This window comes from Mus caroli, unplaced genomic scaffold (assembly GCF_978045245.1).
Source record: "Mus caroli unplaced genomic scaffold, Mus_caroli_1 scaffold_8, whole genome shotgun sequence".
Lineage (NCBI taxonomy): Eukaryota > Metazoa > Chordata > Mammalia > Rodentia > Muridae > Mus > Mus caroli.
The window spans coordinates 26,287,525-26,303,438 of NW_028227263.1; the positions used below are offsets into that span (position 1 = coordinate 26,287,525).

Consider the following 15,914-nt stretch of genomic DNA (forward strand, 5'->3'; position numbering starts at 1 on the left):
TGAGGTGCAATGTGTGCTTTGAGCTTTACTAAAGTTTCTTTAATGAATGTGGCTGCCTTTGTATTTGGAGCATAGATATTCAGGATTGATAGTTCCTCTTGGAGGATTTTACCTTTGATGAGTATGAAGTGTCCCTCCCTGTCTTTTTTAATGACTTTGGGTTGGAAGTCAATCTTATCAGATATTAGAATGGCTACTCCAGCTTGTTTCTTCATGCCATTTGCTTGGAAAATTGTTTTCCAGCCTTTCATTCTGAGGTAGTGTCTATCCTTTTCTCTGAGATGAGTTTCCTGTAAGCAGCAAAATGTTGGGTCTTGTTTGTGTAGCCAGTTTGTTAGTCTATGTCTTTTTATCGGGGAGTTGTGTCCATTGATATTAAGAGATATTAAGGAAAAGTAATTGTTGTTTCCTGTTATTTTTGATGTTAAAGTTGGCATTTTGTTCTTGTGGCTGTCTTCTTTTAGGTTTGTTGAGGGATTACCTTCTTGTTGTTTCTAGGGCGTGGTTCCTGTCCTTGTATTGGTTTTTTTCTGTTATTATCCTTTGAAGGGCTGGATTCGTGGAGAGATAATGTGTGAATTTGGTTTTGTCGTGGAATACTTTGGTTTCTCCATCTATGTTAATTGAGAGTTTGGCTGGGTATAGTAGCCTGGGCTGGAATTTGTGTTCTTTTAGTGTCTGTATAACATCCGTCCAGGATCTTCTGGCTTTCATAGTCTTTGGTGAAAAGTCTGGTGTAATTCTGATAGGCTTGCCTTTATATGTTACTTGGCCTTTTTCTCTTACTGCTTTTAGTATTCTATCTTTATTTAGAGCATTTGTTGCTCTGATTATTATGTGTCGGGAGGTATTTCTTTTCTGGTCCAGTCTATTTGGAGTTCTGTAGGCTTCTTGTATGTTCATGGGCATCTCTTTCTTTAGATTTGGGAAGTTTTCTTCTATAATTTTGTTGAAGATGTTTGCTGGTCCTTTGAGTTGAAAATCTTCATTCTCATCCACTCCTATTATCCGTAGGTTTGGTCTTCTCATTATGTCCTGTATTTCTTGGATGTTTTGAGTTAGGATCTTTTTGCATTTTACATTTTCCTTGATTGTTGTGCCGATGTTCTCTATGGAATCTTCTGCACCTGAGATTCTCTCTTCCATCTCTTGTATTCTGTTGCTGATGCTCGTATCTATGGTTCCAGATTTCTTTCCTAGGGTTTCTATCTCCAGTGTTGCCTCATTTTGGGTTTTCTTTATTGTGTCTACTTCCCTTTTTAGGTCTAGTATGGTTTTGTTCATTTCCATCATCTGTTTGGATGTGTTTTCCTGTTTTTCTGTAAGGACTTCTACCTGTTTGATTATGTTATCATGTTTTTCTTTAAGGATTTGTAACTCTTTAGCAGTGTTCTCCTGCAATTCTTTAAGGGATTTTTGTGCTTCCTCTTTATTGTCTTCTGCCTTTTTATCAGTGTTCTCCTGCATTTCTTTAAGTGTGTTATTAAAGTCCTTCTTGAAGTCCTCTATCATCATCAGGAGGTATGCTTTTAAATCCGTGTCTAGCTTTTCCGGTGTGTTGGGGTGCCCTGGACTGGGCGAAGTGGGGGTGCTGGGTTCTGATGATGGTGAGTGGTCTTGGTTCCTGTTAGTAAGATTATTACGTTTACCTTTCGCCATCTGGTAATCTCTGGGGTTAGTTGTTATCCTTGTCACTATTTAAAGATTGGAGCAGAAGCTGTGTTCCACTCACCAGCAGTCTCTAAATCCTGCGGCGGGGGTCGTGGGTAGCTGACGGTACCCCGGTGCTGGTCCAGCCGGAAGAGGCCTGTGGTCCTACTCAGGCCGTTTTTCTGCTTCCCTAACTAATGTAGTCTCTGGTCCCGAGTGCAATTGGATTGGAGCAGAAGCTGTGTTCCACTCTCCAGAAGTCTTAAGATCCTGTGGTGGGTGTTGTGGGTAGCTGGTGAGTGTCAGCTGACCCTGCGCCCCAGCTGCCCAGGTGCTTTTCTGACCGGAAGAGGGTTGTGGCCCTATGTAGGCCGGATTTCTCTCTCCCCAACCAGAGCAGTCTCAGGTCCCGCGTGATTGGACTGGAGCAGAAGCTGTGTTCCACTCACCAGCAGTCCCAAAATCCTGCGGCGGGGGTCGTGGGTAGCTGGCGGGTGTCAGGCAACCCTGCGCTCCCACTACCCTGGCGCTGATCCGGCCGGGTGAGGCCTGTGGCCCTACTCAGGCCGGTTTCTGCTTCCCTAACTAATGCAGTCTCAGGTCCCGCGCAATTGGATTGGAGCAGAAGCTGTGTTCCACTCACCAGCAGTCCCAAAATCCTGCGGCGGGGGTCGTGGGTAGCTGGCGGGTGTCAGGCAACCCTGCGCTCCCGCTACCCTGGCGCTGATCCGGCCGGGTGAGGCCTGTGGCCCTACTCCCTCTTCCTTTTCAAAAACTAAAAATATTACATTCATTCATTCATTCATTTTGTATGTGTTTGTATTCTTGTAGGTTGGAGCTTGTTCTCTCCTTCTACCATGTGAGTCTCAGGGAACTAAACTCTTATGCATCAAGCCATCACACTGTCACACATACCACCCCATTTAAAATATTATTTTAATATATTGGTATTATTTTTAAGTTTTTAAGTTTAAATTTATTATTTTGAAAATGTCACACACTAAATTTTATTTATGTTATTTCCATCCCCCTCCCCAACTCCTTATCAGTTCCTTGTTTCTCTCAAATCATGACCTTCTTTAACTACTGTTACATACATACACACACACACACACACACACACACACACACACCACTGAATCCATTTAGTGTTGCTCAAATATGCTTGTGCTTAGGGCTGAGTTTTGGGGACTGGATAACCAATTGGGAGGCTTGTCCCTGGAGAAAAACGCTCACTCTTGTAGCCACTGATAACTTCTACTTCTTTCCACAGGTGTGGAGCCTTATGAAATCTCCCCCATTCATGTTGAGTAAGGTCATTATGAAGACTTTTTCTCAGTGATTGTATTGTTAAGATTTCATGGGTGCACCTCCTTCTGTCACTAGAAGATACCCTCCCAGGGTGAAGCCTGTTCCCCTGGCTTTTATAGTTTTCCTGACCCTTCCTTCCATGATGGTTCCCGAGCATTAGGTGTGGAGGTTTCACTAAAGATGTATCAATTGGCATTAGTTACCCCACAGCCAGTTGTCCTCTGCATTTGGATAACCTGTGGATCTCTGTAGTGATTTCTATCTATTTCGGAGGGAGGAGGAGGGGAGTTATCAGGGGCTTATCTGTGGGTATAAGGGTAAGTATTTAGAATACACAGAGAGATTATATTGGTTTACGAAAATGGCAGTGGTAGGTTCTCTAGATCCATGTCCTCTCACATAAACCAGACATAGGTTTGTAGTACCCGGCATGGGTTTACTTCTATTGAGCAGGCTGTAAGTCCAATTATATATCTATTGGTTACCTCTAAGATAAACCTGCCATTATTGAAGCACTGGGGATATCCTGCCTGCCCAGTACTGTTTTTGATTGCTATTGATTGCTTTTCTCCCTGGTCAGCTGGCATAGTACCATCCAATACCATTAGAGCTGGGGGAGGGGGGGTTAGGAATGAGATTTTTCAGGTCAGTTTCATCTTAATTTTTCAAAGTCTGGTGTCTTCATCAAATGGTTTTATCTTCAGGTCTTCAAAGGTAACCAAGGGCAATGGTAATAGCCTATATTGTTTTGGGAGTCTCTTGGAGCACCACCCACAACCAGCAACTCCAAGGAGGTTTCCCATGCCTGCCATTACAATTTGGGATTTCGTTAGTCTGAGGCTCTTGTGGGGAGCATTAACATCTGTGTATTATAACTTCATTTAAACTATATATGTATACACATGTGCACACACATTATATATTTTTAAAATAAAGTTATAAAACAACGTATTTTACTTTGGCTTTTACAAACATCCTTAGTGTTATTTCTCTCTCTTTTTTTAACCACCTCTCTCTGTATTACCCTTCACTTTCTACCCCATTTTTCTGTCTCCTTTCATATCCTCTCTCTCTCTCTCTCTCTCTCTCTCTCTCTCTCTCTCTCTCTCTCTCTCTCTCTCTCTCTTCTTTCATCTACCCTATTCTCCCCATGATTTCTTTCTACCTTTCTGGTTTTTGTGATTACTCCATATTCAAACCTAAAGGTTTGGAGCTAGGATCCTGAAGTCAGAGAGAACATACAGTGTTTTTCTGAGTCTGGATTACAGCCCTCAGTATATTTTTTTATCCATTCATCTGTAAAGTTTATGATTTCATTTTTATTTACAGATGAATGGTATTCCATAATGTATCTATATTAGTTTTCATTATCTACTCATCAGTTGAAAGGTATTTAGGTTGTTTCCATTTCCTGGCTTTTGTAAATACAGCAGGAATAAATGTGGCTAAGCATATATCTGTGGAATGGGCATATATATATTGAGCATATATCTGTTGAGTCCTATGGGCATAAATGAAGTGGGATAGCTGGGACATATGGCTGACCTTCTTTTATTTTTCTGTGAATTCTCCATATTGATTTCCATAATGAATCACCATTTTGCAACCCCACTAACAATAAGTGAGAGTCCCCCTTCCATCCTGTCCTTGATGACATTTGTTTTAGTTCTTTTCTTGGTCTCGGCCTTTCTGACTGGGGCAAGATGACATTCCATACTAGCTTTAGTTTTGCATTTCCCTAATTGCTAAAGATAATGAATATCTTTAATGTTTCTTAACATTTTTTACTTTTTCTTTGGAGAACTCTATACATATCCACAGCCTGCTTTTTAATTGAGTCATTTATTTTCTTGATTTTCCTTCCTTCCTTCCTTCCTTCCTTCCTTCCTTCCTTCCTTCCTTTCTTTCTTTCTTTTTTCTTTTTTTTTTTTTTAGTGTTTTTTATATTCTGATAACTATTCCTTGGTCATGTGTACAGCTGGCAATGAGTCTCTGCCACTCTGTGAGCATCCTCTTCACTTGACTGATTATTTCTTTCATCCCATAGAAACCTTTTGGTCGACAGCCATTGCAGTACATTGAGCTCCATAGAGACTGCGCCGGGGCAAGCGCTAGCCGGACGGGCACTGGGCGTCTCTGTGCCTCGCGGAGGAAAATCAACTAAACATGGGCAAAGGAGATCCTAAGAAGCCGAGAGGCAAAATGTCCTCATATGCATTCTTTGTGCAAACTTGCCGGGAGGAGCACAAGAAGAAGCACCCGGATGCTTCTGTCAACTTCTCAGAGTTCTCCAAGAAGTGCTCAGAGAGGTGGAAGACCATGTCTGCTAAAGAAAAGGGGAAATTTGAAGATATGGCAAAGGCTGACAAGGCTCGTTATGAAAGAGAAATGAAAACCTCCCAAAGGGGAGACCAAAAAGAAGTTCAAGGACCCCAATGCACCCAAGAGGCCTCCTTCGGCCTTCTTCTTGTTCTGTTCTGAGTACCGCCCCAAAATCAAAGGCGAGCATCCTGGCTTATCCATTGGTGATGTTGCAAAGAAACTCGGAGAGATGTGGAACAACACTGCAGCAGATGACAAGCAACCCTATGAGAAGAAAGCTGCCAAGCTGAAGAAGAAGTACGAGAAGGATATTGCTGCCTACAGAGCTAAAGGAAAACCTGATGCAGCGAAAAAGGGGGTGGTCAAGGCTGAAAAGAGCCAGAAAAAGAAGGAAGAGGAAGATGATGAGGAGGATGAAGAAGATGAGGAAGAGGAGGGAAAAGAGGAAGAGGAAGAAGAAGATGATGATGAATAAGTTGGTTCTAGCGCAGTTTTTTTTCTTGTCTATAAAGCATTTAACCCCCCTGTACACAACTCACTCCTTTTAAAGAAATATATTGAAATGTAAGGCTGTGTAAGATTTGTTTTTAAACTGTACAGTGTCTTTTTTTGTATAGTTAACACACTACCGAATGTGCCTTTAGATAGCCCTGTCCTGGTGGTATTTTCAATAGCCACTAACCTTGCCTGGTACAGTCTGGGGGTTGTAAATTGGCATGGAAATTTAAAGCAGGTTCTTGTTGGTGCACAGCACAAATTAGTTATATATGGGGACAGTAGTTTGGTTTTTTTTTTCCTTTGGTTTTATTTTTGGGTTTTATTTTTTTCATCTTCAGTTGTCTCTGATGCAGCTTATACGAAGATAATTGTTGTTCTGTTAACTGAATACCACTCTGTAATTGCAAAAAAAAAAAAAAAAAAAAAAATTGCGGCTGTTTTGTTGACATTCTGAATGTTTCTAAGTAAATACAATTTTTTTTTATTAAAAAAAAAAACCTTTTGGTCTTATGAAGTCCTATTTGCCAATTGCTGGCCTTAATTACTAAGCAAGTGGAGTGTTACCTAGAACGCCCTTTCCTGTGTTGGTATCTCATAGGCTACTGCAGATATTTCCTCCTAGTAGTTTCAGAATTGTAGGTTTCATGTTTGGTTCTTTCATCCATTTGATTTTTTTCTTTTTTTCTGTTTTCTTTTTCATTTTTTTTTTTATTAAAGATGGACTTCAACAACAACAACAGAAACACCAGAAAGCCTACACACTCATGGAATTTGAACAACTCTCTTCTTAATGATCTCTGGTTCAGGGAAGCAATAAAAAAGAAATTAAAGATTTTCTAGAATTCAATGAAAATGAAGGCACAACAGACCCAAATTTATGGGACACAATGAAAGCAGTACTGAGAGGAAAGCTCATAGCACTAAGTGCCTTCTTAAATAAATTAGAAAGGTCTCATACCAGCAACTTAAAAGTACACCTGAAATCTCTAGAAAAAGAAAAAGAGAAGAAGCAAGCACACCAAAGATAAGTAGATGGCAGGAAATAACCAAAATCAGTCTGAAACTAATCAGTTAGAAACAAAGAAAACAATACAAAGAATCAATGAAACTAAGAGCTTTTTTTTTTTTTTTTTTTTTTTTTGGAGAAAATCAGCAAGATATAAAAACCATTAGCCAAACTAACCAAAACACAGAGACAGTATCAAAATAAACAAAATCAGAAATGAAAAGGTAGACATGAAAAGAGACACTGAGGAAATTCCAAGAATCATTAGGTATTTCTTCAGAAGCCTATACTTTAAAATATTGGAAAATCTTAATGAATGATTTTCTAGACAGATACTGCTTATCAAAGTTAAATCAAGATCAGGCAAACTATTTAAACAGCCCTATATCTACTAAAGAAGTAGAAGCAGTCATCAAATGTTTCCCAGCCAAAATAAACCCAGACCCAGATGGTTTTACTCTGGCAGAATTCTACCAGACTTTCAAAGAAGGGCTATTACCAATAGGCCACAAACTATTACGTAAAATAGAAACGGAAGGGACACTGCCAAACTCATTCTATGAAGCTACAGCCACCCTAATATCTAAACCACACAAAGACTTAACAAAGAAAGAACTTCAGACTGATTTTCTTTATGAACATTGATATAAAAGTACTCAATACAATATTCTCAAACCAAATCCAGGAACACATCAAAAACATCATCTACCATGACCATGAGCTTTGGCTCATTCCCTGACTAGCTTATAACTTATCTAACCCATTTGACTATTAACTATTCTGTCTACCATGTGGTTACTTATCTCTCTTTCAGTCGTGGTCTGCTTCTTCCTTAGTGTCTTTCAGCATCTCCCTGCTGGCCTGTCTCCCATCTTTTCTCTCTTTATCTCTTACTATTTCCCAGAGTCCTCTCTCTTCCTGCCAGGATCCTACCTCCTATTTCCTGCCTCAGGTCATTGGCCATCAGCTTTTTTTTTTTTTTTTGATTGACAGGTGATGTTTATAAGAGATTATTTCTTCAGGGGAGGGTAGACAGCCTTGTCTCATTCCTGATTTTAATCTAATTTCTTCTAACCTTTCTACATTTAGGGTGATTTTGGCCATGGGTTTCTCATATATAATGTTTATTATATTGAGTTTTGTTCCTCCAGTCTTGTTCTCTACAGAATATTTACCATGAAGTTGGGTTGGATTTTGTCAAAGGCTTTTTATACGTTATTGAGATAATCATATGATCTTTGTCTTTAAGTCAAGTTCTTTGATTTATTATATTTATCATTTTAGGTATTTTAAATCATGCCTGAGTGTCTAAAATAAAGACAACTTGATCATTGTGAATGATCTTTCTTAAATGAAATTTTGCCTCTATGTTCATCAGCCATATCGATCCGTAGTAGCTTTATTTATGGTGCTGTAGTGGATTTGGATTTGGTTTGTTTGGGTGTTACAGTTATTATGGTTTCACAGGTGTGTGAAAGTGCTCCTTCTGTTTGTATTTTTAAAAGTTTTGGCTATAGTTCTTGTTTGAAAGACTAATGGAATTCTATCTAGATCTGGTTTTGTTTGTTTTAAGTTGGAAAGTGGTGATCGGTGATCTGGGGCACTCACCAAGCTAGGCTGGAATAACTGAATCAAGTTCAACTCAGTGAAAAGATAACAAATAAATACAGTTCCACACACTAATGCCCACCTCTATCCCCCTTAGCACACCTGTACATCATAGTGAGCAAAGGCTGTTCCCAGGTAGCCTGGTTTGACTTTCATCGTCCTGGAAACTCTGCAGGTAAGTCCCTGTGGAGAGACAAGGACAGAACAGCAAGCTTCAGGAAGAACCACACAGTCAGGGAAGGAAAGATTCAGAAGCAAGTCTCACCTCTGCCCTCAGTTGCTCTCATCCCTGTCTTCTCCATTCCCATACCCTGGCTCCCTCCTTTTTCCTGGAACTCTAACTCAAGTGGTGCCACAAACCTTTTTTTTTTCAGAAGACAATCTGGCTACTCCCTAGGGAAGAGAAATAAACAACTACTCTCTACAAATCCAACTAGATGGGAGGAATGAGTTAGAGTGGCTAAAATCAGCAGTAACAGATCACATATCTCAAAACTGGGGAAGAAGCAATGTTGCTAACACAAAGGGATGGTATATGTTTGAATAAATGGATATGCTAAATACTGTGAGTGATTATGGCATGTAGCACACAGATATAGAAATATTACACTGTAGGGGTGGGTACAGCTTGGTGGTAGACTAATTGTCTAGCATGTGCAAGCCCCTTGGCTTGATTCTCAGTTGAAGCAGAAGAAGCAGAAGCAGAGGAGGAAGAGGAGGAGGAAGAAGAAGAAAAAGAAGAAGGAAGAAGAGGAAGAGGAAGGAAAAGGAGAAGCCACCTCTGCACATGTCCTTGTCTGGATGAACAGCAACCCTTGCTGGGTGTCCTCTCCATACACTGTGATCCTCACTTGTGTTTGCAAACTCTGACTGCTTCATGTCACAGTGTGACAGTGCTGCCTTCAGCCTACTGGGGGAGCACTACCAAGAGGGCATTAGCTAGAAAAGAAAGGTAGGTGAGAGAGCAGAGTAGAGTAGAGAAAAATAAGAGATGCCCCAAAAAGAAGCTAGTCGAGTTGGAGGACAGAATCTGCAGGCTGTTCTGATGAGTAATACAGATGGTGCATATACATGTTGGGCACAGAGGATTTCCATGCTCATTTTGTCTGAATGAACAGCTGCTGGGTTTGGTTGCCATAGTGATAGTGTTGAAGGTGGAGCCTCTAAGGAACCATTAGGTCAGTTAGAGAAATTAATGCTTTTCTGATGGAACTTGGTGGTGGCTCCAATCTTAGACTTCCTGGCATTCAAAACTATGAATCAAAATAAATACCTACTTTTCTTCATAAATCAACTAGCCTCAGGTATTAGGTTATAGTAACACAGACCAGACTAAGCTGTGCTGATGCCCTATCACTAGATAGGTGAGAAAGAAAGAGAGAGAGGAATCTAATTTCTTTCTTCTTCTCTTATAGCAGGTCTTTGCTACTCTGTTGGTTCTTCTTTTTCCCACCCTTATCTCTAGTTTCAATACCATAACTATATAGGAGAAAAAGAAGAGAGTATAGATGGTGAAAAATATAGTGATCTCTGAACCCAATTTCTTTCTTCTTGTTTCTTCTTTGAGCATGACTAACAAACCATAACCCCACACACATGTACACACACATGTACACACACACTTACACCCCCCCACACACACACACTGAATGACCACCAACCCCACCTATTGGAGCCCTTTCATTTATATACACTCTGAAAAATTCCCAGAATTCCAAATGTCACACAACTGCAGAAGCTATCTGCAACTAGCAAAACCTTGCCTCGACTACAGTATGAGGCAAATCACAGTCAGCTGCTGAGATGAAAATGAAAGCATATAAATAAATGATATTTCTATGTCTTCTAAGGAAACCAAAATTCCAGAATTCTCGCTACATTAAGCCTATATCTCTTGACTACTCTTTGCCTCTTTTTCATAACCCTTTTCATCACCTACCATGGCTTCTATTGCTTGATTTTTTTCCCTCCCCCACTAGAATGTAATCCCCATGAAGTTAGGAACATGATCATTTTGTTCCCATTGTAGATGTCCAATAAGTATTTCCCAACTAAAAGAGTTATACACTGCTTCACAATAATCCGGGTATCAAACAGAAACTCAAGTCTAGCCGGTGCGATCAGCCCATGGTTCCCTGGGAGCAGATACCGTTTCTGTCTGGCCATAGAATTCTCGGATTTCCAGTCCTGTCTTGGCTTTCCAGTTCTCCAGAGTCTCTGGGAGAAGGGTCTCTCCTCCACTGAAGCAGCTATGCAGATGTGGAAATTTGTAACTAAAGAAGAGAGTTTATTTACCTTTAGATTCATTGGAACTGGAGTCTACCCAGATTTGGGGCTGAGTTCTGGGTGCTGTGATGGTGTTCCTGGTTTTATATAGGCTAAATACGTCCAGCTTAATAAGTACAGGGATGGGTCTAGAGACTCCTACCAGTCCCCTACAGGTCCATCACCTGGAAAGATCCTGTTGTAGCAACATCCGGTAAATGAGGGGGGCACCCACCAGGCTATTGATAGGGTAGCTGGAAAGCACCTGTGAAGAGAAAGCCACCTGTAACACTTCTCTGAGACACAGATGCGAAACTCACCATGTCAACCACAACTTCTCGGGTTTTAGTGATCCCAACTGAAATCCTAGTTTGTCTGTTGCGTTTGTTTTAGACTTAACAAGTCTCATAATTCTCACACATCCTCAAGACACAACAGAGGAAATGATCACAGATAGAAAAAGTTCCAAGATTCATTTGCAACACTTTTGTCAAAGCCTGGCTCTTCCCAATCAGTTTAAGACTCATCCTCATAATTCCCTACTTCTCCCCACCAAAGTCTCAGCCACCAGGAGGAATAGACCAGATGCTGCAGCAAATGAATTACATGATCTTCACTCAGTGCCTTAACCTTCTGGAACCAGGCTTATTATAGGTTATTTCTAAGAAAAATCACTGTGAAAAAAAACAAACAAAAAAAAAAAAAAAACAAAAAACAATTCCTGAAAGGTGTGGAACCGAATTCTTACTCAAACAGGTCTCACAATGGCCGTATACACTATGTACTGTGATCCTGTTTATGGACCTGAGCCCTGCAGGGTTAATCAGATTGTAAACAACTGGAGGAGTCAGTATTTGCCTTGCCACACACTATGCAATGCTGTCAAAAGAAATAGTAACTTACGAGGTGAGGGCATGGCGAAGGGAGGCATGAGCACCTTCTGCAGCTATGGAAACATCTGAGGTTTCTATCTTGTGATGGTTACATGTGTGTCTGATATAAAGCAGGCATCCTATATGCTGGATGGAGCAAGAGGATAGGTCTCTAACCCTCATGTGGTTGGATTTGGAGGTAATAAAGCCAAGTAATGAAAAGACTTGCCAATGGCATTTTACTGCCATAAGAAAAGAACAAGACTCTCTATTCTCCTTGCCTCCTCTTTTCCCTTCCTCTTCTCTCTCTTCCCTCCTTCCCCACCTCTCCTTCTCCTAAGGATATAGGAAGAAGGTGATGCCTATAAGCCAGCATGAGATTCCCTGTTAAGCAGGCAACCCCTCTGGCACCTTGATCATCTTCCATCTCATTCTTCAGAAATGTGGGAATCATCTGCTCTGTGACTACATCAGCCTCCCAGTCTGAGGCATTTCTGTGCACTAGCCTAAGCTGACAGAGGAAGTGTCTGGCCCATGTGAATGATTTTCCAACTATACATTAGAATAGTGGTCTTCCATACATTTTAACCATTGTCTTGTGTTACTCCACAAATAAATAAGGAAATATGACACCCCCACCCCCCACATGTGTGATTATTATTACCTATCATCTCATTTTCTGAGATTTGACATCAAGACAAGTGCCTCTTTCTTGGGAGAGTTGCCAACTAGTCCGATTTTCTGAATGGAAGTCATTCATCAATGTATGTATCCATCTCTCTCCCTAGACCATGAGCTTTGTTAGATGGGCACAAGCTTCTGTCTTGCCTCCTGCTGTCCACTGCTCGTCCATGTGGTTGGGATTTAGCAGAAGTTTAATGAATTGAAACTAACTGCACTAACCTGGAGTGTGCAAATACTGAGTTTACTCTGATCAACCAATGCAAATGGTCCTTTCTTACCTTTAGAACAGTTTGTGAATCAAACTTTGGCAAAAGATGGACAAATACGCATGCTCCCAATATCCAAGGTTCCAGAAACGCTGCTAAAATGTTCAGTATCCAACCTGTGTCTGAGATGGTCCATACTATGTCAGAAGTACCTAGGCCTGTCCAGCTGCTGAAAACACAGAACATAGGCATACAGAGATGAGTGTGTATCAACAATGTGGTGCTTGAGGGGCTGTGTGGGGGAAGGGTTAGATGTGGGCATGCAGTGTGTGTGAAAGTGTGAGAGTGCTCTACTGTCTTAGTCAGACTTTCTATTCCTGGACAAAACATCATGACCAAGAAGCAAGTTGGGGAGGAAAGGGTTTATTCGGCTTACACTTCCATATTGCTGTTCATCACCAAAGGAAGACAGGACTGGAACTCAAGCAGGTCAGAAAGCAGGAGCTGATGCAGAGGCCATGGAGGGATGTTCTTTACTGGCTTGCTTCCCCTGGCTTGCTCAGCTTGCTCTCTTATAGAACCCAAGACTACCAGCCCAGAGATGGTCCCACCCACAAGGGGCCCTTCCCCCTTGATCACTAATTGAGATAATGCCTTACAGTTGTATCCCATGGAGGCATCTCCTCAACTGAAGCTCCTTTCTCTGTGATAACTCCAGCTGTGTCAAGTTGACACAAAACTAGCCAGTACATCTACAAACTGTTACCCTAGAAGACACTACTTAGAAGATAACTGGGTTTTACTCTCACCTTCTTCCCAATGCTAGGACACTGGCTGACAAGCAGAATCACCCAGAAAAAGCTTACTAACAAAAGACATCAAAGGAAACATGTGTGTGTGTATGCTTGCACGCACATGTATGTTTTTGTTAATGTATGCATGTGTGTACATGTCAAGTGTCCTTATCTGTCACTCCACCTTATTCTTTGAGACAGGGTATCTCACTAAACCTTGAGCTCATTGACTGGCTGGATTGGCTGGCCAATGAGTTCTAGGGTGGTCCTACTGGCTATTTTCCTCTAGTGCTGGGATTACAGACATGCATCACCACTTGTAGCTTTTCTGTGGGTGCTGGAGATCTGAGTCTAGGTTCTCACACTTGTACAAGCACTTTGCTCAGTGAGCCTAGGTCCTCAGCCACCAGGTCAACATATAATAGTCTGGCCAACTTCAAGCTTGTTGAATAGGCCTTTGGCTCTCTTTGCTCCAAGTACCATGAAGTACTGGGAAAACTTGTTTCCTTTCTTTCTCCAGAGCAGAATAAGAGGCACCAACCCCTTGTCAAAGCAAATATGTTGTAGGATAGACAGGAAGAACACACAATAATGTACACATACACATATACACACACTCAAGATGGTTGATCTTTTTAGGAAATTAAGAATATTGGAACCTATTTGGGATGGTGGTAGTGAAAACTAATATCTTACTTTAAAAAGTAATTTATTACATGTCCTTAAAATTGTATCTTATTTCAGCTCATCTATTAAATTATTCATTTTATGTGGAATTATGTGCATGTGTGTGTTCATGAGAAGGGGACACCCTCCTGTGTGTATGTATGTGTCTGTTTGTAGAGGCCAGAGATGAACATCAGCTGTCCTCAGATCCTCTCTACCTTAAATTTTGAGATATTATCTCTCACTGCCTGCCCTGGAGTTTGCAAATTAGGCTAAACTTGGGCATCTCAGAAGGCCATCAACACCTCCAGGATTTGGCATCACAAATGTGGGCAACCAAACTACTTTTTTTAAATGTGGATTCTGGGGACCACAGTCCTATTGCCTGTGTGACAAGGACTTTATGAAGCTATATGCCTCGCTCCTAATTTAGACTAATTTAGTTCTCTGATATTGTTGACTCATAGGTAGGACATTTATGCTTTTTAAAAGTTTTTTTTTTAAATATTAAGCTATTTCCTGTTCTAATAATAAAATTACCATTGCAGGAAGGAGTTATGGGGAAAGAACACAAAGCTCTTCAGTCCTTAGCTCATGAAGACCTTGCCTCTGTCCCTTCTAACTCCACAGGTCATAGTGACCCAGTAATGAAATCAGTACTGTCGTGAGGCCCATGTTCTAGAAACTCCAATAATACAGTTCATCTCATTCCTCTAATGATCCTTTTCACATGAATAAATTTGCAAAGTAATTTGTTGCTAGCAAAAAGATGTCCTCCTGGAATCTGGGTACCATTAAAACAAATTACCAGAGAACCTCAATGACAAGGTAGAGAGCATCTTGGAAGGGGACTTTTGCACCCCATTGCCATCCATCCATCATACCAGTGTGGCTTGACACAAGGAAGAGGTATTGAGACCTTGTGTTGTCTAAAACAGAGATGCCACACCAAAGAGTTCTGTGTATGTGAAGCCTTGCCTTTATAGCTTCACTTCTCGGTCGTCTTTCTCGAAGTCTCCAGGGAAGATCAGACCTGCCTTCAGAACAATTGCTATGACTCTATAGAAGGAAAAGGATCAGCTTACCTGGCAGCATCCATCTTGGCCTTGATGCCCAGGCTGCAGTGGGAGTGTTCTGCCATCTTGGGAGGGCCACTGGTCCCACTAGTGAAGTAGATGGCCGCTGATTCTTGGCTTCCTGTCTCCACACACTGATGAATGGTGGATGCATCTCTACAGGAACCAGATAGTCAGTGTCTCAGATCTAGCCTGGATGCTGTGATACTGGATACTGTGACTCATCCTCTCTCAGTAGCCCTTGAGCTGACAAAGGCAAGTGAGAGGACCTGTCTATGAAGGGAAGCTCTTGAGTGGTAAAATTCATGGATTCCTTGTGTGCGTCAGACTTAGAACTTAGTTAACTATGTGAGATAAGTTACTTAACCTCTGTGAGTCTCTGTTTCTGTGAAATGGGGTCAAGAAAGGTCAAATCTCAGAGAGTTTAGCAAGAAAGGTAACCTGGCAACAGAGAAAGCAAGGGTTTAAGTAGCAGGGACTTCATGTTAATTCAATTGTTGTTGGCCCAGAATGATACCAGGGGCACAGAAGGTGGGCAGTTAGTTTTCCAAGTGATTTTTAAAAAGTACTTATTTGTATTTTATGCGTAACGGTGTTTTGCCTGCATTTATGTATATGTACAACGTGTCTATGTTTACTGTAGAGGCCAGAAGAGGGAGGGCATTGGATACCCTGGAACTGGAGTTATAGACAGTTGTTAGTCTGCCATATAGATGTTGGGAATTGAACCTCAGGAAGAGCAGAGCTAGTCTTTCCAGTACCCCACAGGATTTCTTGTCACCCACTTTTATTCTCTGGAAGGACTTACAGGTTAATTTGAATCTTTAAAAGCTGGTGTTTTATTGCTTATTTTGTGAAAATTAGTTCAAAGATCATGACAGTAGAAAGGGGTAGGGAACCTTTATGTTCTCCCTAAATGTTTCCTAAGGCATGTGTCTCTAAAGGACTGATTTCAA

At 41.1% G+C, this 15,914-nt stretch overlaps 1 protein-coding gene across 3 annotated transcripts in view; it reads right to left on the reverse strand.

Annotated features, from left to right (window-relative positions):
- Positions 1–15,914, reverse strand: part of LOC110297791 (acyl-CoA synthetase medium chain family member 2B) — a 52,301-nt gene that overhangs the window by 22,973 nt on the left and 13,414 nt on the right. For 2 of the 3 annotated variants that reach the window (XM_029479593.2, XM_021166782.3), the window contains exons 5-9: positions 14,968–15,114; positions 12,495–12,651; positions 10,846–10,925; positions 10,545–10,668; positions 8,498–8,578 (exon numbers count right to left, since the gene is read on the reverse strand). In XM_029479593.2, the coding sequence (XP_029335453.1) occupies positions 8,498–8,578; positions 10,545–10,668; positions 10,846–10,925; positions 12,495–12,651; positions 14,968–15,114 (589 nt within the window). The remainder of the gene's footprint in view (positions 1–8,497; positions 8,579–10,544; positions 10,669–10,845; positions 10,926–12,494; positions 12,652–14,967; positions 15,115–15,914) is intronic. The other variant, XM_021166783.3, reaches the window with a different exon arrangement.